Raw genomic sequence first — 22,897 nt, forward strand, 5'->3', positions numbered from 1 at the left:
CCTCAAATATCATAAAAGCAACACATTCTCACCACAACCAGTGAGACAATGTGAGGACACGCAAGGGAAAATTAATAACCATTCACCTCATCCCAAATTGCCTTGTTTTTGGTTCCACAACTTTCTCCATACACTTGTCTATGAACAGGCTTCTACAACTATATTTTTTTTATCTTTTTCTTCTCCCACTTTTGTTTATTTATTCTTGGTACTGTGGATTGAATCCAGAGGCGCTTCACCACTAAGCCACTTTCATTCCATTTTATTTTGTATTTTGAGACAGGTCTCACTAAGTTGCCTAGGGCCTCGCTAAATTGCTGAGGCTGGTCTTGAACTTGTGATCCTCCTGCCTCAGCCTCCTGAGTCACTGCGATTACAGGTGTGCTGTACTGTGCCAGGCTACTATTTTTTAAAGGATTAAAATGAGCCCACACACTACTCTTTAACACATATTTTCCCCTCTCAATTATCAACTAGGAATAAACCACTCAAATCAGTAAATTTGGATTTATTCTTTCTTTTGATGTAAAATGTGGATCATTCTTTTAATGGTTGCTGGCAGAAATTACATTCCCCTGAGATTCACACAAAAGGAAATTTCAAACACCTGTCCTGAGATAATCACACCAACAATTAACCTCCCACCATGCTTGCTACCCTCGATTCGGTATCAATGTTACTTGGGAGATGTATGTGAGCTACTAACACCACAACTCACACTAGTTTAGTTAACCAACTGCTAGTTAAGATAGCCCATATATAACTAAAAAGAACCAATCAAAAATAAACAAACCACTAAAAAAAAAAAAAAAAAAAAAAAAACAGGCCTGGCTTCATAAGAAAGGAAGAATGTAACAAGTGAACCGGTATCAATGCCAGGATCTAGAATGCCTAATGACATGGGTGGTTTATGATTGCTCAGGAATCCGTGATTGTGAAAAGACAGCCAGATTGAGCAATACCGGGCTGAGGGCTCTTCCTTCTTTGACAGGTAAAACACACTGAGAGACTCAGATTACCTTCAAAGGCTTTCTTGAAGAAGAAATCTGATTCTTTTTCAAATCACCTTTAGAGACAGCCCACAGTCAGTGAATGGAAGCCACTGGGACACTCTGCTTGAGTCAGCACAAATGAGAAATTCCCGATAGTCACAGGTGCCTAAAATCGATGGAAATAAGTTCTGTCTTGCTTGGAGGTATTTAAGTATAGGGAAAATGACCACTCAGCAGAATGTTAGATAATCTTTGAAAGAGGAGAGGTATATAACGTTGAACTTCCAACCTCAAGGTTCTAGAATTTGATCTTGGGACAAAGCCAACTCCCTTGCAGATGCTGAGAATGGTACAGAAAGTGACTCTGCAGTGAAAGGGCATGTTTGCACGGGCACGCTGGAGGCCAGAGGAGCTGTGCCAAGACAGGATAGAGATACGAAAGATCTGGCAGTCAAACTGTCCCTTTCCCATCATCTGCCCCACACCTCTGGAACCAGACTCCCAGGATGCTGTCCTCCAGGGAGTGGGGCAGTTTGCTTGTCAGGTTTCACTAACTTCTTTTTGCAACTGGATCTTGAAATTCATCATATATGAACATTTGTTGCCAAATAGTAATAGGGCACTGGTACCAACCTATATTTCTGCTTAGGAAGTTTACTGAAAAGTAAAATTTGACATTTGCAGACAGACAGAGGGGGAAAGCTACCAAATGATAAGCTCTAACAAGTAGACTACTGCGTTCTATCTACTCAGCTATTTCTCCAGCTAGACCTAAGGACTGGGATCCAAGAAATGGATTTGATCTCAACATACCTCAAAGCACAGCTCCAAGACTAAGATATGTGGCTCAGCGATCCAAAAGAATGACAAGGCCTAGGTCTAATCCTCAGCTGTTCTCTCATGTCAATCCACTGTGTGCTCAACTCCAGTATGTGCTGTTCACAGGGCTGAAATAATTTCCAGATAGATTTTACACTATCAAACCAAGTAGCTGCAAAGCACCTTGTTCAGAGTAACTGAAACATTAGATAACTGAATATATGTGAGAATGACTGACTGTTAGGAACTGAAGGCTTGTGGCTCAGCAGAATTCCTAAGTTGAAGTCCTACCTCTGATGTGATGGTAGTTGGAGGAGGTGACTTCGGGGAATAATTAGGGTTAGATGAGATTCCTCTGTGATGGGAGGGACCAGAGAACTTGTGCTTTCTCTCCCCTCTTACCATGTGAGGACACAGAGAAAAGGCAGCCACCTGTAAGCCAGGATGAGAACCCTCACCAGGAACTAAATTGACCAACACCTTATCCATGGACTTCCAGCCTCCAGAACAATGGAAAAAAATTTTTTTTTCTGTCGTGTAGGGCACCCAGCTTATTAGTTACGGTAGCCTAAACTAATAAAGATAATGACTTTGTAACCTCTATAGAACTGGGATTCACAGACAAGGAGTGGTTCCAGCCCAGATGTCCAGGTTTGACATAACTTTACTGGTATGTCAGCAGGTAACCTATTCTGACATTATTATGATCAAAAACACAATATCACTATGAATCCCTTAGTAAAATAACACTTTTAATTATTAAAAAGATAACACTTGTTCAATATAGAATGCTTGAAAAGTATCAAAAGGAAAGTAAAAACCATCTACATTGCCTGACACACTCAGACACCCACTGGTGACATGCTGGTGTATCCTCCTGGAACTCATTCTCCTACAGATTGTAAACCTGCCTGAGGGGTCTTGTTCTGGGTGGTTTCTTTTGACCATGAGCACCATTACTTTCGTAAAGTACCCCATCCATTTATACTTATGAGGATGCCACTGAGAAGTGGCTTTACATTCAGGACCCTCCATAATTTCACTGTGGACATTCACATTCTATCAGCACAGAATCACTGGTTACTTATGGGAGGGAGTTAGTTTAATGGGACTCCAGGAAACTTTCTGGGATATTGGAAATGTTGTCTATATTACAAAGGGTTGATTACACAGTAGAGTATGGTTGTCAAAATTTATCAAACTGTGCTCTTAAGGCCTATGGGGGAGGGGCACACTGAAAAGATAAAAACAACATCCATGGTTAGAATGTGTGCTTTGATGCTTTTTCCAATAGTGATAGCAGACAGACTGCTCAAAAAAGTGAATCTTGCTGAGTCTGTACAACATACCAAGCCCCGGGCTAAAGAATTTACATGCACCTCCCATTCCATCCCTGCAAATGCCCTTGGGTATACATTTCTAGGATCTTCTATTTTACCAATGAAGAAACAGAGGCTTAGTGAGGTTAAGTAACTTGTTCAAGATACCCCAATTGGGAAGCGGTAGATATAAGACTGGAAGCCAGCTCTTATCTAGACGCCAGCCTTAGAAGTTGTATCAACATCTGTGCCTTTGATCAGCCGTAATATCTCCACGGATCTGTTCTTGGGAAAGAATCAAAGACTGATCCAAATAGATATGTACAGGTATATAAACGCTTCATTACTAACAACCGTAAATCAACTTATATGCACAATAGCTTGTGTAGGTTCATATGATAGACCACTCTGTATCAATGTTGGATTTTAAAGACAAATGTAAAAAAAGGAAATAGAAATAATTTTATGATAAGCCAAAATGGACATGATATATTAAGTGGAAAAAAAATCAGGTTAAAAATGTGTAGTCATGTGAGGTTAATGATGGGGCTTCCGAGAGCCTCAAGAGTCATGACCTATAAAATAAGAATAGCATCACATACCGTGTACAACGGCCATAAGAAATTACATCAAATAGGTAAAAGCTCCTTATAGAGCAGTTTATCTGAACAAGATAAATGCTCAATACATGTAGCTGGGGTTCAATACTATAGAATCAAAGCAAGAGAGCTTGGGCCATCTCCTACCATGCTGCTCCCGTCCACTCTGCTCCAGCCTACTGTCCCTTTGTTTCTTTTTGACCATGCTGAGCTCACTCCCCTCCCAAGGCTTCCCCTAGAATGCACTTTCGTCGCATATTCTTATGGTGCCTCTTCCCATCCTTAGGTCTTTCCTCATTTGTTCCAATGTCCCTTATCAGAGCTTTTTTTAATCCTCCATGTAAAATAGAAAAAAGATTTTCCCCAAATTTTGTTTCCCCCTTATCAAACTTTTTCTTCACAGAGCTTATCACTCCAACATTTGATTTATTTACCATTTCTGTTTGTTTGACTACTTGTGCTAGAATTTAAGCTCCTTGAGGGTAGGGGTTTCTGTTTTATTATCCCAGAGCCTGTGTGCCTGGTACATAGTAGGTGTTCAACAAACATTTGTTAAAAGCATGAATAAATACCTGAAGCTTGAGGGCAAGGGTCTGTCTTTATTCTCCTTTTACTCCCCAGGAGTCTGGTATAAAGCACAGTGTTGTGTAGGCCTTTTACAACATTTGCTAAACTGTTCAATTCAATCAATTCTGACAAATGGTGGTGTTAGTCTAATACCTAAAGTTCAATTAACTGTATTTTTTTTGCTTAGCAAATGAATCTGAGATTGCCTGTAGTTATAATGAAGCAATAGGTTGCTGGATCAGTTTGGTGGGGTGGAGAACAAAACTGGTGGTCTGATTTCATTAGCCAGGGAAATGCCATTAACATTTTATCAATTAGTTCCAAATAACCACAGCCTTTACAGATGTGAAAGTCCACTCACTGATGAGGCCTGCCAGGATCAGCATTTTGATTTCAGATATGAAGTACAAATAAAGTGTTCCCAGGCTTAAGTTTTCTCCTGTTTTATAAAGCTGGGTCTTGTGAGACCCTGCATTACTGGGATTAAGCCTTCAGGATATTCCTTCCACCAATGGTTGCAAAGCTTCTTGAATCTCCCCTCAAATTCACTACTAATATTTAGTTTCATTACTAAAGAGGTAAATTCAAAATGAGGTCAACTCTCTCCTCCAAAACTAAGACATAGCTGAAATTTAGACAAGATGTTAAGAATAAAATCTCCAGGTTATACAACCTGTCCCACGTGTTCCAGAGCTTTCTAAGAAAATTAATGCAAAGGTTTATAATAAATGCATTGTTAAGTATATTAACCACATGTAATTTCAAAATATTGCTGAAATATAAAGAAAATTATTTGATTTGGAGAGAGAGAGAGAGAGAGAGAGAGAGAGAGAGAATGGTCTTCAAAGGGTTGAATTTTACAAGCTAAAACTATGATTTATCTGAAGAATTTCTCATTCCAGAGGCAATGTCTTAAGGATAATTTCAGCTCAAACTCATGTTACAAAGAAAACCCAAATCAGCTGATTATCATGATTTCGAAGAATCTCTTATCTTCATCTGGCATGTTTCAAAGAACTTGCATATTTTCACTTTCATCTGATTTGAGTTTTACAAATACCCTACAGCAATGTCTTGCCAATTGTGCCCCCACTGCACAGACGGGCTAATAGGCTCAGAGCAATCAGCAACCTGCCCAGATCCCCAGAACCCAGGCTGGGTCTAGCACCCAGGTCTTCTGAAAATCATACACATCATTTTTTTTTTAGTAGAAATAATACATGTTGCCTTTTAAATAAATAGGCATCTTTAAAATAAATGATCTTTTTCTACTCTTTGATGGCAGTATGTTTTTAACAGAATTTCACTTTGGGGACATCCATTCTGAATGATACAGTGTATCAGTTGCTTTTTTAACCCTTGAACAGAATCTAAGCAGACTTCTAATGGTTCCCCAGGGTTTTGACCTTGGCTCACTGTTCCATTTAAGACATGCATTGGGTGACCTCACTGCTTGTGACCAGAACTAATGGCTACATCCTGATGACTTCTGAATATTTAATTCCAGCCTATCCTCTTCCTTGGCTTTCAAGCCCATATCTACCTCCCAATATTATCATCTCCACTGGAATATATCTCATGTGTCCAACATATAACATTTCTAAAATTCATCTTTCTCTTCAGCCTAGATCTTTTCCTGGGCTCCTAGCTAATGAATGGTACCACCATCCATCCAACCTTCCAGCTGAATACCTGGGAATGACTCCTGGCTTTTCCTTCACCCGTGGATGCACCAGGCACTAAGTCCTATACGTCCTCCTCACTAAACATCTCTTGAACTTATGCTTTCTTTTCAGCCCTTCCCCAATGACTTATTTCAGGTCCTCACTATCTTCTTACCTGGAACCCGGCAACTACCTCAAAATTGAACTTCTTCCTCTCTGTCACACATCATCCCTGTGGCCATATATGCCATCATCCCTCCATACATGTAAAATGTAAATCCATTCATGCCAAAAATTGTTCAAAGATTCTCCTTTATTTGCTACATAAAGCCCAAACTCCATGGAAGGGAGTTTGTGTCTGATACCATGAGTTTCCTATGACAGATTCATCTCCCTTCTTAATAACAGGATCCTGATTTTACTTGAAACATGGTCACTTGTAATACTATATTTTTTAGCCTTCACTGTAGCTAAATATGGCCATGTGACTCAGTTCTGGTGAATTCCATGGTAAGTATTATGCAGAATTTCAGTTCCTTAAAGGAAGTTGGCTCCGTTGGGAAGAGCCCTTTGGCCCTTCTTACTGCCTGGAACTAGAATTCAGAGATGATTCCTGGAGCTTCAGCTACCAAATTAGACCAGGAAGTGGCCTTGAAGGTGACAGGATAAACAACACAGAAATCTGGGTCCTAGATGCCTCCGAGGAGCCTCCATGGACTGCCTATCTCTAGACTTTTTATATGAGACAGAAATATGCATCCATCTGGTTCAAGTTACTGTCTTTTTTATGTTTCCTGTGCTATGCAATGGTGCAAATCCTAAGTGTTACAGAATTCAAACATTTCAAGAATGATAATCCCTTCATAGCCCCATTCCTGCTACCTCTCTAGCTGTATTTTCCACCATATCTCAAGTTTTAGGCTCCCCAAATTCTTGTAGTTTTCCACTCCACTCACTTATGCACCATGGACTTCCACACTCTCTGCTTTGTTCAAGCTTGCCCACTCTACCCGACATTTAAACATCCTTCTTTGTCTAGCTTTTTATTTTCTAATTTCAGCTCAGACATCACCTCTTCCAGGAAGTTTGCCTAAACATCTTTTTGAAAAAACTTTTCTTGGTGCATTATAGTTGTACATAATAGTGAGATTCATTGTTACATATTTCATACACGCACAAAATATAACAAAATCATTTGGCCAATTTTTGTTCCCCACTTTGTTCCCTTTTTCCATCCATTCCCCTCTCCCCCGATCCCCTTCTATTCTACTGGTCTCCCTTCGGTTTTCATTAGATTTTTCCCACTTTCTTTTTCTCTAGATTCCATATATGAGAGAAAACATACAACTCTTGATTTTTCTGAGTTTGGCTTATTTTGCTTAACATAATGCTCTTAAATTTCATCCATTTTTTTTGAAAATGACATAATTCTATTCTTTTATATGGCTGAATAAAACTTCACTGTGTAAGTCTATACCACATTTCCTTCGTTCATTCATCTGTTGACAGATTCCTAGGCTAGTTCCATAACTTTGCTATTGTGAATTGTGCTATAAGGAGGAGTGATATAGCTGCATAATATGATGGCTCCATTCCTAGACTTTTTGAGAAAACTCCACATTGATTTCCACAGTGGTTGTACTAGTTTGCAAACCCACCAACAATATACCATTGTTCTTTTTCCCTACATCCTCTCCAGACTTTATCATTATTTGTGTTTGTCTGCCATTCTAACTGAAGATGAAATGTCAGAGTAGCTTTGATTTGCATTTCCTTAACTTCTAAAAATGCTGAACATTTTTTTTCATTCATTTGTTGGCCATTTGTATTTCTTGTTTTGAAAAGTGTCTCTTTAGTTTACCTTCCCATTTATGAATAGGATTTTTATTTTTGGTGGTAAGGTTTTTTGAATTCTTTATATATTCTGGATATTAATCCTGTGTCAGATGAATGACCAGCAAAGATTTTATCCCATTCTGTATATTCTTTCTTCATGCTCTTGTTTTCTTCGTTGTACAGAAGCATTTTAATCTGATGTGATTCCATTTATTAAGTCTCAGCATTATTTTCTGAGTTTTAGGAGTCCTGTTGAGAAAGTCGTTGCCTGTTAATGTATGTTCAAGTGTTGATCCTACATTTCCTTCTAGCAGTTACGAAGTTTCTGTTTGAATTCCTAGGGCTTTGATCCATTTTGAGTTAACTTTTGTGCAGGATGAGTGATAGAAATCTACATATGGATATCCAGTTTTCCTAGCATCATTTGTTAAAAAAAAAGCTCTTTTTTTTTGATCTTATATTCTCCTTTATTTTTTTCACAATATTGGAATATTGAACTAGGCATACCTCCGCAATTACTAGTCCCTCAAAATGAGATCTTCATTAAATCCATTCTCCCCATTTTCTATCAAATTACTCCTTCTTTCACGGAATCAACTTAAAAGGCTGTTTATTTTGTTATTTATTTTAGAGATGTGGTCTCACTATGTTGTCTAGACTATTCTTGAGCTCTTGGACTCAAGTGAACTCCCTACTTTAGCCCTCTCCAAGTTGCTGAGACTACAAGTATGGACCAACAAAAGCTCTTTTTTTTTAATGTATGTTTTTGGCATTTCTGTAAAAGATCAAATGACCGTATTTGTATGGACTTGTCTGTGTGTATTCTATTCTGTTCCATTGTACTATGTATCTGTTTTCATGTCAGTATCATGCAGTTTTTGTGACTTTAGCTCTGTAGTATAATTTCAAGTTGTGTATTGTGATGCCTCTAGAATTGCTTTTTTGGTTTTAAATTGCTTTAGCTATTCTGGGTCTTTAATTCTTCCAAATGAATTTTAGGGCTTTTTTTTAGTTCTGTAAAAACATTAATGTTTTTATGAGGACTGAATTGAATCTGTGTATCATTTTTGGCAATATGGCCATTTAAACAATATTAATCCTGCCTATTAATGAATATGGAGATCTTTCCATCTTCTAGAGTCTTCTTTAACTTCTTTCTTCAGTGTTCTATACTTTTTATTATAGAGGTATTTCACTTCCTTGGTTAGATTTATTCCTAGGTTTTTATTTTTTAGACTACTGTGAGTGGAATTGTTTTCCTGGATTTTTTTTTCAGTGAATTCATTATTGGTGTATATTGGTTGTGATATATTGACTTTGTATTTTGTTACTTTGCTGAACTTGTTTATTAGCTCTTGAAGTCTTCTGATAGGTCTTTTTGGAACTTCTAAGTAAAGGATCATATTATCACAAAAATGAAAGACTTCTTCCTTTCCTATTTGTATCCCTTTTATCTCCTTCTCTTGCCTAACTGCTCTGGCTAAAACTTCAAGTACTATATTGAATAGGAGTGATGAGAGTAGATACCTTTGTCTTGTTTCTGATTTTAGAGAAAATGCTTTCAGTTTTTCTTCACTCACTAAGATGATGGCTTAGGGTTTGTTATATGCAACTTTTAAGATGATGAAGTAAGTTCCTTCCATTCCTTTTTTCTTTTATCACGTATGGGTGTTGAATTTTGTCAAAGGCTTTCATTGCATTTATTGAGATGACTGTGTGATGATCAACAGAATTAAGGAATTCTATTGATGAATTACATTTATTGATTTGCATATATGGAAGCACTCTTGCATCCCCAGAATGAAATCAACTTAGTCACTATGTACAATCATCTTAATGTTGAATGCAATTTATTAATATTTTATTGAGAATTTTTGCATCTGTGTTCATCAGGAATATTGGTCTGTAGTTTACATCCCTTGATGTCTTTTTATCTGATTTTGTTATCAAGAGTGATACTGGCTTCACTGAATGAATTTGGATGTATTGCACCCTGTTCTATTTTTTGGAATAATTTGAGAACCACTCATATTAGCTCTTCTTTGTATGTGTGGGAGAATTCAGTTGAAAATCCATTCAGTTCCAGGTCTTTGTTGGAAAGTTTTTTATTACTGCTTCAATCTCACTGCTTTATTGTTGGTCTGTTTTGCTTTTCTACATCTTCTTGGTTTATTTTTGACATGTCATTTGTGTCTAGAAATGTATCCATTTCTTGTAGATTTGCCAATTTATTGGAGTACAAGTTTTCAAAATAGTTTCTAATGATTCTTGGGACTTCTGTGATATTTATCATGATGTCTCCTTCTTCATTTTTAATTTTATTAATTTGGGGCTTCTCTCTTTTGGTAAGTTTGGTTAACAGTTTATCAATATTGCTTATCTTTTCAAGAAGCAACTCTTGGTTTCCTCGATACTTTGTATTTTTGCCTGAGTATCTTATGCCAAGTAGTCACTATCTGTGCTCCTCCCAAACCATAGGCTTATTCCAATTTTGGAATCCACCTGCCATTACTTGTTTATGGGACATCCCACAGAAAGAGCCCCAAAAGGGCAGATATCCATCTACTCATTTTGTCTTTAAACCTCCTTAAAAAATGCCCAGGTACAAAGTCACAGCTCAGTCAATGTGTTCTAATTTCAACTGGATTTTCCTCAGTGAAATGGAGGGAACAGTGTTGAATGCCTCAAAATGCCTCATTAACTCCTCCTGTTGGCAGCAAATTAAAGATTAGAACAAAATTTTCTAATCGTGTTTTTATTTTTCTAGAGTTGGAAAACAAGTTACAGATGAACTATCTTGTGAGAACATCTACCCTGAGAAGCAATTTACTGATTGGACATTTCAGAACTGAATTCCCTTATCTGCAAAAGAGAATTTGGCCCTAGGCAATCTTGTAGGTCTCATCTGACTATAATACTTTATGATTCTCTTGTTGAGTATAAACACATAGACCTGGATGCAAGAAACCTGCTGTGAGTGGATGTCTCCTTCAGAGACCGGCAACATGACCATCCTTACCTAACTTTTGCATATATTCTTTACAAGGAGTGTCTAATAAAATATTCAGGTCAGGTGACTGTGAACCCTCTAGAATAATAAAATGCCAACTGTGGCAAGAGGTGCCTCTAGACTCTAGCCACCCTGGCTTCCCTTAAAAGCCCTTAAACACACCCTACTTTTCCCTGCTACTGAGCATCTGAATTTTCTTCAAATGCTCTCTCTGCCCTCCTCACTAGTGACCTTAAGAGTCAGTTCCTTAAGAAAATGTCCCATTTTTCTCTAACCAGATTGGATCAGCCCATGAGGGGGTTTCAATCATTGCACTGTTCTCCTTCTCGTCTTCATTGGACTGGGTACAGGTGCAATGAAAAAGAATGTGATATGAAATTATTCTAGAGTATCATTCTAATAGTATGATCATTTGATTGATATCTTTCCGACTCACTAGACCACATTCTTCACCAGGGAATATTTTTAGTTTTGCTTAGCACTATATCCATATCCTTGGCAGAGAGTTGACAGTCAATGAACCCTTATTAAATGGTCCTCAAGGGCTGGGCAAAGGAAGAGAAAAGGCTGAGTTTCCTTGCAGGAAAGGAGAAGACTACATTTGGGAGGAATGTCAAATGATTCTAATAGGCTGGAAACTTCTGAGCTCTATCATATCTTTGAAAAATGAGCCAGGGATGGTGACAGCTTTCTGGTGACAGTGGGAGAGTAGTTACTGAATGAGGCCATCACTGGCAAAGCATAGCATGGGGAGTTAACAAGAAAGGAGACTAAGAAGTGCAGAGTTCCAGCATCCATCCTGGGAGAGCTCACAGCCAAAACCTGATGTGAAAATTACTCATGTTCTGAGCATTCGCATTGCTGGCACATCCTGAATAAACAAGACAATAAAAATAACAAATGATCATTTACAGCTGTCTTTGTAGTTAAGTAGATCAAGAGAGAATAGACCTACTTCTTAGAGTAGAAAGAATGATGTTATTAGAGGACAATGAAAATAGAGATACCATTTTTTTTCCCTGCAGCACTGGGAATTGAACCCAAGGGTGTTCTACCACAGAACTACATCCCAGTCCTTTTTATTATTTTGAAGAAAGGGTCTCACTAAGTTGCTAAGGCTTACCTTGAACTTGCAATCCTCCTGTCTTAGCCTCCCAGACAGCTGAGATTATAGGTGTGCACCACTGCACTGGGCAAGAGCTACTAAATTTGACTATCACCTCTATTTAAAAATATTGTTCTCACTAGCATGAATAGAAAATACATAAAGATGATATCAAATTTTAATAGAGGGGAGGTAACAGTAAGATCCCCAAATTCCAGGTTCAAATGAAAGACGTTTGGGGAGTTTGAAAATCTGCTGATGAAACATACTAAGGAGTAAGAGAAGCCCCAGAAGATGGGAATCACAGGGATGTTGCCCCAATCTTCCATAAAGGGGGAACTGCAGAGAGCAATGATTCAGGCATTGGAAAAAAGTCTAATATATAAATAGATCTGGAAACATAACACTTATTAATTCTTAGCCAAGGCAGCAAGGCTCAGAGAGGCAATCTTGCCAGGGGTTCACTAGGCAGAGATACACCCAGATAAATTCAGATTACTCTGGTAGTTGTATGGCCCTGTGGCCCCTTGTACCACTCACATAGATAATATTAGACTCTGGTATATATGCAAACAGATCCAACCACTATGTTGGAGTCTAGCTGAACAAAACTTATCTGCAAGGGATACTGTTAATCTTCCCAAATTCTAAATTTACAAAAAAAAAAAAAAAAAAGAAAGAAAGAAAAAGGTCAAATGAGGTAAAGATTTTTCTCTCACTTTGAAGAGAAACCAATGGTGATTTTTCTCTAAAAGAGTTAGCATGCTACGTAAGCATCAGAATAGAAGACGATGCGTCAGGTCTGGCAGCTGACCTCTGTGGGGTAAAAGCTTCCTCTCCACATCTGGAAAATGGGACAGTGAAATACCACAGAAGTGGCCTGGAGCTTGGTTACCACACACATGGCCTGCCAAGTGGTCAGACTCATGCCTGGAAAGTGTGTGTGGAGACGTGCTGTGTGTTTAAGTATAATGTGGTAAATAAGAGACAAAATTTAAACTACACCCTCTATAAACCTCCTCACCCAACATTTTTCAGATGCATTCCACACTCTGTCAGAAATAGCAAATGAAACTTGTGCTGGTCAGCTTAGGAGCCTGGAGATGAATTGGTCAGCTGTGGCAGAATTCTGCTTTAATATAGTTTATGAAACATGATTGAAAATGGTGCCTGTCATGCTTGAAAATGGGCTGGATGCCCCTTTGTCCCCCTAAATTTTATTTTAGGGCTTGACTCTGGAAAAAAGCCTGTACCATGAGGAAATTATTCGTGAGCACTGTCTGGGCTCCCAGTCTGCCAAGAAGCCCAGCATGCAGGAATGCTCAGTCTATTTTCCCTGGACAAAGCTGACTCTCTGGCTGCTGGCTTTCTAGCCCAATTCTCCTTGGTTTCTGGGCAGTGGAAGGATCTAGACTTTCCAACCAAAAGGCAAATGGAGGGATCCATCTCCTGTGTATCTCCATAAAATACAAGGTAATACATCCAAGAGTCAGGATTGGAGCACAAGCTGACAAGTACATAAGTGGGACTGGCCTGTGACCCACCCTCACAGGTGAAGTCAACCAAAAGGGAAATTCATGTCAGGAGGAGCCTAAGGTGCTACCTTCCAAGGTCCCTTTTGACAATGATTTATAATTGGTACTATCTTGTTACTTGATGGAAAATAAACACTTCCTCTTTCCCCAGAAGAAAACTTCAAAACAAACCCGTAACAACTCTATTTGGGTAGGTCAGAGGCATCTTCTGGAGAGATCATTTTGGCTCTGATCAAGGCTGTCTTGGGACACACATGATAAGTGAGGATGCCTGATGCTCCCAAGTTTCTCACTGGGTACCTGTATCAAATTTGTATCCTCTGTGACCCAAATGTACCCTTGACTGTGTGTGAATTCCAAGGACTTGGCTTTCAAAGACTTTACCCTTAAGACACTGCTCCCAGCCAACAGCCTGAATGGAATTAAATTATCCTGTGAAATAAATCCATAGGACAAAAATAGCATTCGAATCTAACCTAATTAAATGCACTCGCTTCAAAGTCAGTCATATTAGCTAAAGCCTGAACATGGGAATCAAGTCCAAAAGTAAATTAAAATCAATTCTCAGAATTGAGCCACAGGTACCACAAATTGAAATAAAACTTCAAGATGCAAGCTGATACTGCTTCACTAGAAACTACATCAGTTACAATGTCCGTGATCTGTATTTCAAGACAAATGAAACAGAGGTAGAGATGTCCAACATGGGAAAACAATCTTGAGGCCTTCAGCAATACAATACAGAGCTTACCTTAAGCCCCTGAGTATCCAAGAAAACTTGAGTTTACCCCATACTGTTTATCCCCAGTCTGCAGTATTTTCATGAATTAAAGTTGTCCTATAGCTAAAAGGGGAATCAAAACCCAGCTGTCTAGTAGTGTCCTCAATCTCCACGTGATTCCTGAGGAGACCAGGTATCCCAATGGTTAGAAATGTGCTATAAATTCTGGTTTCACTACCAGTTCATTGCCTAATTATTAATTAAGCCTTCCTAAGACTCAATTATTCATCTAAACAAAGTGAGTGATGTTGTTATATAATAATATTGTTGGGATCATTGTGGGAGATACAGTGGTAAAGTATTGGTAATGGTGACGAGTGTCCAATGGAGCTTTTGTTGATCATGTTATTATTTTGATTTATAAGAGAAGTCCCTGTTGGGTAGGGAAGTCATCATTCTTAAAAATCCAATGTGGAGAGGCGCTCTTTGGTGTAAATAGAGCAGAGATAGATGGACAAGCCAGGGAGAGATGAACGAAAGCAGAACTCACTGCCCTGGGTATGAGACCATCCCGAAGGAAGGACTTTTGACTCCTTCCACCAGGTGATCACATCAGCAACTTCCACAAATCACATGGAGACAGGTAAAATTCCACAGGAGCCACCAGGGACGCACCACAGCCTAGTAAATAAAACTTAAAACACAAGCTGCCTAAAGCCACCATGGCCACCTCATGACTTTAGAATGGGCATAGGCCACTTATGACCTTCTGCAGACACCCCCCCTGCCACTGTTGCTTTCCAGCCTGGACCCTGGCTCCACGCCCCTTTCCATTTCAGAGTCTGTGGTCTGTGATAAAGGGGCCACATCTGAAGGGCTGTGCATCCCACAGGACCTGTTATACCTGCTTTGCTTTCCCACTTTTCTTTGGCATCTTTACTAGTCTTACTGCTTAGTCTCTTCCTATTTTGACTCCCAGGGCATTTGAGGATATTCGTGGTTTTTAAAGCTCTCTTTATACTTTCTAATGCTGCCAATACTTCTGTGAGCTCACAAAGGGAACAATGTGTAGCAAGGCTAATAAACAGGAAATTTCAATCAGGAAAGTCTTCATTTCAGCATATATGAAGTATGAAAGAAAATTTTTGTCAACGGAAGCAACACTTGTATCTCAAGAAGAAAAAAAAGTATATGTGGCAACTTAGTCACAATGTGACTTAAAGAGTAGGAAGATATCAACAACAGAAAAAAAAGGAAATTTGAATAAAAAGTGTCTAATACTATTACATTTCTCACCCTCCCCATCGTCTCTTTGACTAAACTTTCATTTTGAAGTCCATTAAGTTCCAAAAACTTCAACCAGATTTTGAGCCCATTCAAATTATGGGATATTGTGATTAAAAGATTGTGTGTTATGAAATGGAATCTAATCCTATTTGGGAGGGGGCTGCAAGTAATAAATATCATCACATAGGACACTGCTCATCAGCAGGTCACCTCTTGGCCACTGACTGGCAAATCCACTCCTTTTGACTACGATTGTTGTTATAGCAACTTAAAGTAACATTAGCCACAGTGTCCAGTTTATGCATTTTTTTTTTTGGTGGTGGGGGTACCGGTAATTGAACCCAGGAGCACTTAACCACTGAGCAAACCTGTTTTTTATTTTTTATTTTGAAACAGGGTCTCACTAAGTTACTGAGGCTGGCTTTGAACTTGCAATCTTCCTGCCACAGCCTCATAAGCTGCTGGGATTACAGGAGTACACCACCATGCCCTGCAGTTCATGCATTCTTGAAATAGAATGGATCCATGTTAACCAGTTCACTTCAGATATTCAAATGAAAAAAGAGACAGAGAGACAATATGTGTTCAGCACCTTACCTGCCTGGGCTGTAACAGGATCTTAGCAAACCCCCAATAAACCAATTCATGAATAACCTCTTCTGAGCCTCTCTGGGCCATTCTGTGAATATTGAATGGGGCCAAGTTTGAGTTTGGAGGCAGGGTCCTTCACTATGTTACTCATTTATTTGAATGAACACTTGGACCTTTGGTGAATTTGATTCCAAAAAGACTTCGCTTGATTATCTTGAGAAATAGAGGGATGAATCAAGCAGGGATATGGGGTAGAGAATGAACCAGGAGAGGGGGAACCAACGACTCAAACTCACCGATAGATGATTCCCTTTTCATGTAGGAACATGAGTGCAGAAATGATCTCCGCAGCATAGAAACGAGCCCGTGCCTCATCAAAACGCCGGGACTTCTGAATGTGGAACATCAAGTCTCCGCCATTCACAAACTCCATCACGAAAAACAGACGGTCCTGGGTTAAAACAGGAGGTGAAGCAATTAGCCTAGAGTTCAATCATGTTGTCTACGGGTGTGGCAAGGAGAAGAGAGACTGTCAAGGGAGGTACTCATTGACCCTCCAGACAGCTGTCAGGGAGCAGAGGTTGGGTGGGGTGGTCGCATCCCTCAGGGGAGGAGTGACGGCTGGACCCCCTTCAGGTCATTCTGCACAACACTGAATTTCCATCAGTAACAAGTAGAGAAGGCATCAGGAGCCCTTGGTTCTGGCTCTGGCTGTGGCTGTGCACCTTAAAGACCACATAAGGGAACAGAGTGATGTAAATTGAAAGGCAAATGCCTTCATCTGACCATGGCAGGTTAACCACAGAAAGTAAAGGACATCCAACAGGCACTTTGGTCCTCATAAGTGGGCAGAGAACATAGAAAAGGGAAAACCCTTTAGATAAATCAGCCAAGCAGAGGTCTAATTATGGTCTCTGAGGAGCCTACACTTAGAAAGTCCCTTCAGTCCGTAGGAAGATCAGGAATCAGAAGTGAAGGGTAAAATGAACAGGGGGCCATCCCTACTGCAGGGACTCTCACCCCCCCCACCCCAGTGAAACAGACTCTTGAAAAGTTAGCTGTGCAGTTCCAAGATACAAGGTAAGCAGTATAACAGGTGCTGGGCAAAGTTAGACTGACTATCAAAAGAGATGTGTATATCTCAATTAAAGAGTGGCTGTGAGATGTACCAGGTAAAAGGTTTTGATTCAAGGGCCTCTAAGATCAACAGGTTTCTTCCCTCCTCCCTCTATCATGAGCATCTGTGAAGTTCCTAGTGAACTAGTGCTGAATGAAGCACTGGGGACCCAACAGAGAGAGACAAGCATAGACATAAAGCACATATTGTTCTACCCATAGAAAGCCTGGTGCAAGAAATTCACGGTATTAAAAAAAAGAAAGTTATACAAAAAAGGCAAATCTAGACATTCTGGTAAAGGAAGAAAAAAAGGAAAGCAGAGAAAGCAGTGACATCTGGTCACGTGAGTGAGGTTAGGGGAGGTTCTAAGCAAGTGACCCGTGAGCCAAAATCAGCAGGGTTGAGTGCCATCCATTCACAGACTGGGACGCCCTTTTTAGGGGGTAGGATGTAGAAGGTCGCTGTGTGTGAAATCTGTATTTTACCAAAGGCTGTGTTTATGCCAAACCCCTCTTTATTTGGGGTTCTGAGTGCCACCAACTTTGCAGAGCAGGTTTCCACACATTCCCAGCTGAACAATGGGCAGGGAGATGTGCGTGCTCCTGCTCACCTCTCATTGTGTCACTGCGCAATCAAGCAGATCCCTATCAGAAGGCAGTGTGACCTGTGACCTCCTCGTCCCTATTTTAAGTAATACCTTAATTAGAAGGAAAAAAATCCTCTGTGTTTATTAAATATATCTATCTCTACTAATAACAAGTACAGATTTAAAAGTGAAGTGGGAATGGCAAGATTCCCCCAAACCAAAGGCCACCAACACAACTCTTCAGATTGGCCAACATAAGCCAAATGGGAAACAATATAAATCTAGGGAGCTGTCTGACTAAGCTGGAGGCCCTCATTTGAGTGTGACCCACAAGGGGACAGGCAGAACTGGGTGGGACAGGTTCTGATGAGCAATGGCTGCCCTGTATTTCCTCTGTGGGAAGGACTCAGGTGCAAGGAGCAGGTTAGTGATGGGTGTGGGGAGGATAAGCACATGCTGGAGACACCTCCCACAGCTCCATTTATTTGCACAGGAAGTTTTTAAGCTACCATGGTATTCATTTGGAAGGGCAGCTGCAGGGCACCTGATAAAGAATAAGGTGGAAAAGTCACTCCAAAGCATCCTTGGGCAAGTAGGTCAGCCTTATACATTTTTGTTAACTAGCCTGTTCACCTTTGTCATGGATGTGATTGGCAGCCACACAGCCTCCACTTCCTCTGAACATTTGATTACTGCAACTGGGTCAGTAGGTGAATGGCCACACTTAGGCTGCCACAGTTTGCATCCTTGGCAAAGATTTCTAAGGCAGTAGGCATCAAAAAGATAAGAGCATTCCAAAAGAAATTTTACCCACTTTAGTACACAAATGCACACACTTCTGCATGCTGCGTGGGCGTGACACACACACACACACACACACACACACACAATCTTTTTTACGTCTAAAGTCTTAAAAGTCAGACTCTGGGTAAAACTCTGGGGGAGAAAATGCTGCCCTCTGGTCTGGCTCATTCTCTTCCATCTCAGATCCACCATAGCCCTGGAGGCAGATTCTCAGATAACACTCATAACTCTGTGCCCTCTCCCTGCCACCCAACAAGGCAAGAAGGGGTCATAAGTTTCAGAACTGCAAAAATACAGTTCCATCATTCTGTGTCTTTTCATTCAATCTCGTTTCTAACCTCCTGTCTGGCACCACCTAGAACAGAAGGTACAATTCACAGCCCTGGGGCAACAATCAACCCTTGAAGCAGGCAGGAAAGGAAAACAAACAAGCCCCAAGATGTAATAAGGATTTAATGAAAAAGGAATGATCTATCCTCCCAAAGACCTCAAGTAATGTCACAAGGAAGAAAAACAAAAATATGCCTATCAACTAGCAACACGATTTTTGCTGCAAGGAAACTCTTAATTTACCTGCATTTCCGTTTACCCTATTTTAAAAAGTCTGCTGCAGAGCGGGGAAAGATTTGGCAGCAATTTCTTGAATATTATTATTGCAGAGAATGAGAAAAATGACAAAAATATCCAGTGCTCAGAAAATAAGATCCACTTATCACTAGGTAGGGGAGGTGAGTGAGGGGTCATCAGTTGAAATAAAATTTTATTAAGCATGTCCTCACTGCCTCCTAGCAAGTGTGCAATGAATGGAAGCTGATGATGCTACTGCTGGTGGCTCTAATGAAGATATTTTCAGTTTTAAAAAAATATTATAAATATGAGTGTGCAGACTGACTTCAGTTAAAGCCAAAGATGCAGATATGCATGGAAAGAACCAAAAATAAAACCCATAAAGTAAAAGATGTCAGCTTTGGGTTGTGGGATCTGGGGTGATATTTATTTCTTCATACTTTTCAGTTCCTCTCAAGGTTTCTCTGCTGAGTTTATTACTCTTATCATCAGAAGCAAGGATCACATGTGCTTCCTCCATGGTTTCCTTATTCTGATCTGAAAGGTCGAAGCTATTAGGAAAATATGGCTTAAAAGCTGTCTTAGCAGTTAATTAGGAAGCACGAATCAGAAAGTGGCTGCAGAAAGAAGGACTTTCACATCCTGCTGTCCATTATTAAGGGGCACTTGGGATCACCCTTTCCCATGCCTTTCTGGTGCCTGAAGTAACCAGGCCATCAGGCACGTTGGAACGGTATCCAAAATGAGAGTCGTTGGCTCTGGTTTGGGTCCCAAGAGTCCCGGGCGGAGGTCTAAGTTCTTGTACATAGGCTTCATAGTACCTATTGCAGTTTTTAGAGGCTAATTATACTTCCTTTAAGTTTCCTGGCAAGAATAATTGCTTACTGGGCACACGCAATCTGCCAGGCCCTCAGTAGGATCCAAGTATCCTAAAACAGGGGAGAGCCCACCCCTGCTCACAGACATAGGGACAAAATGCATTACCCAGCATGCATTACCCTGCATGGCGGGGTCAGAGGGCATCCTGAGGTCACTGAGCAGACTAGAGGCTAGGGTGGGATTTGGAAGAAGCTGCTGAGAAGAGCTGATTCCCTAGGTTTGAAGATGAGGATACACAAATCGGGACAGAGTGGGGACTGAAGGAGAAGGTGCAGAGAGACACGGATTATCAGAGCTAAGGTCTGAGGCAGAGTGCAGGGACTGCATAGGAAGACCAGCTGTCAGGTGCTGAGGTGGCTCAGTGTGAGGCCTCACTGTCACTGTACTGCTATTTTCATCCTCAAGCATTTGAAGAAGAAAAGGCTACTTAGGGGTGTTTTATTTGACCCCATCCCAGGTCACCCACAACTGAGAACTGCAGGACTTCAGCTCTATTAATAAACATGATCACTCACCTACTGGTCTGCATTAGAATTTTAAGGCCAGTGCCTGGGGTAAAACAGGTGGCAGCTATGGGATTTGGCTTGTAAAAGACTCCAGTAAGCGTTGGAACATGCCGCATGTAATAAAACAACATCAGCCACACACACACACACACACACACACACAAAAAGCATCACTCCTGCAAAATTTTACTCCTTTGTCATTAACTCCACTGACCTATAGGAAACCTTTCACATTTAGTGGATGCTCTTTACAAAGCAGATACCTACATTTGAAGTTTTGGAAGGAGGGAGAAGATAACCTTTTGCCCATAACTCCACTTGCCATCTACGCTATTTAAGAACTAGTATCACCGATTACTTGCCAAATGCTAAATCATGCTTTACCAATTCAATTGTGAAGCAACTAGATGAAGCATTTTGGGGGAATCCTGCATTAGGGAGGTACTGTATGCTGGATTAAGGCTGCCATGAGTCACTTTTGGGGCAGGGTGAACTTTCCAAATCCCACCCTAAGCGGAGATGGCAAAGGTGGCTCTTTCTGAATTTAAACCTATGTACATAGCCATTTTGGGTTTTCTAAAGTCCAAGTTTCCTAGAAACTGAGCTTAAACATCTTCACAGCCTCACTTGAGGTTTTGGCTGCTCTAAGGTAAATTTGCCCTGACCTGTGTGGTAGGAAACCTAAGGTCCAGGAGGCTGGTTTCACCTCAGTCCTAAAGCCAAAGTGGCCAAGCCCTTTGTCTATCCCTTGCTCCTCTCTTTCCTCTCTGATTCAGCCAACCACAAATGCAAGTCATTAACACGGGATGATGAAAACCTGGGGGAATAAAACAACTCAGAAATCCCTTTGTCTCCCCGCCTGGGTGTGAGTTACAAGCACAGAGGTCAACAAGCCAGTATCTGGTAATAACAGAATTCCTGTCATCATCTGCCCTGGTCCCATTAACCCACTGCAGCCTGGGCCAACTCTCTGCCCTGGGTCTCCATCCAGAGTTGCTACTTCTCCAGGCCAAAAGGGATAAAAATATCCCCTGAACTAACAGTGGCTATCACTAGTGGGCATTCCTTAAAGCTCCTCTTTATGGATTCTTCTTAGAAGTTGAAACAACTAAAGGAAGAAAAATTAGAGATCAAACCTCTGGGTTAATGGACATGCTATGCCCAGATGGTACTAGTGACAAGATGACACTCTCTAAGGAGGGTGACTGTAGTGTGAACATGGACCAGTCAAAATCCTGTAAGGCAACTGTGGCAGACACCTTTGGAGGTATCTACTCAGTGCATGGTGATTCCCTTCTAAAGCACTGCCCCATCCTGGTTTTATGGGTAAATTCTGAGCTTCCTATACACTACTAATTGGACCAAGCTGGGCCTCCCAGAATCTATTTCCCAGGAAATTTAAACTGGGAAAAAGAGGTTTTAATTTAGTCTGGGCTGTGTATGAGAAATGACAAAATGTGACTCAAGGAGCTAAGATTGCCTTTGTGGTATGAACATATGAAATGCCTTGTGTAACAGAGTGGTGAGGGCCTGGATGGATGGATGGGTGGGTGGATGGGTGGATGGATGGATGATTGACAGGCAGATAGACAGGTGTATGAAAAGTCAGATACACGGGTGGGTGGGTAGGTGGATGGATGAATGGATGGGAGGGAAGAATGAAGTAGAAACAGAGTGAGACAAAAACAAGAGATCAGGGAGGGTGAGTGATCTAAGAAGCAAATGACCTCGGTTCCTCTTTCTCTGACACTCCTGGCCAGTTTTTGCCCTTGGGTTCCATGAGATACCTTTTGTCCATCCAAATCTTTATTTTTAGTTCTACCTTTTTTGCATAGCCTGGGATAAATTTTCTCTTGCTATCAGGAAGATTTTAACCAATTTTTAAGGGGTGAAAGGTTTCTTTATTTGTAAATCTAGGATAATAACCGCTGTTACAACAGAGATCATGTAAGGATTAACCAGAAGCAAAGAGCCTTGCACAGTGCTAGGCCTGGAAAAGAATCCCAACAAATAGAAGCTATGGGTAGAACTACAGCTATATCTATGAGAAGACTTTGTGTCGTGTGCCAAAGTCCCTGCTAAGCCACCAAGAGGAGCACAGTACAGTGAGGGCACCTGGGCTCTGGAGCTACAATGTTAGGAGGTACACACAGCTCTTGCTGCACCTATTTCATCTCTCTCAAAACTCAAATCTGCAAAACAAGGAGAGTAAGATGATTGAACTCACAGGCATATAAGGACAAAATGCATTAAGCTAAGAGTTTCATACTTGCCTGGTGCACAGTAACTGCTCAAAACATGTTAGCAACTACTATTATTATTATCTTCATCATCATCGCCACGTCCACTACAGTTTCTGGCACCATGGCTGTTCCCCAGTTGCACTAAGTGTA

General features: G+C 40.5%; 1 protein-coding gene across 1 annotated transcript in view; it reads right to left on the reverse strand.

The window, feature by feature from the left end:
- Prkch (protein kinase C eta) overlaps nucleotides 1-22,897 on the reverse strand; it is a 214,404-nt gene that overhangs the window by 49,177 nt on the left and 142,330 nt on the right. Inside the window, exon 10 of the mRNA XM_046461187.1 lies at nucleotides 16,342-16,496. Coding sequence (XP_046317143.1) covers nucleotides 16,342-16,496 — 155 coding nt within the window. The remainder of the gene's footprint in view (nucleotides 1-16,341; nucleotides 16,497-22,897) is intronic.

Source organism: Marmota monax, unplaced genomic scaffold, assembly GCF_021218885.2.
Source record: "Marmota monax isolate L192 unplaced genomic scaffold, Marmota_monax_Labrador192_F-V1.1 WCK01_AAM20220418_F8-fsc00001, whole genome shotgun sequence".
In the NCBI taxonomy this organism is placed as follows: Eukaryota; Metazoa; Chordata; class Mammalia; order Rodentia; family Sciuridae; genus Marmota; species Marmota monax.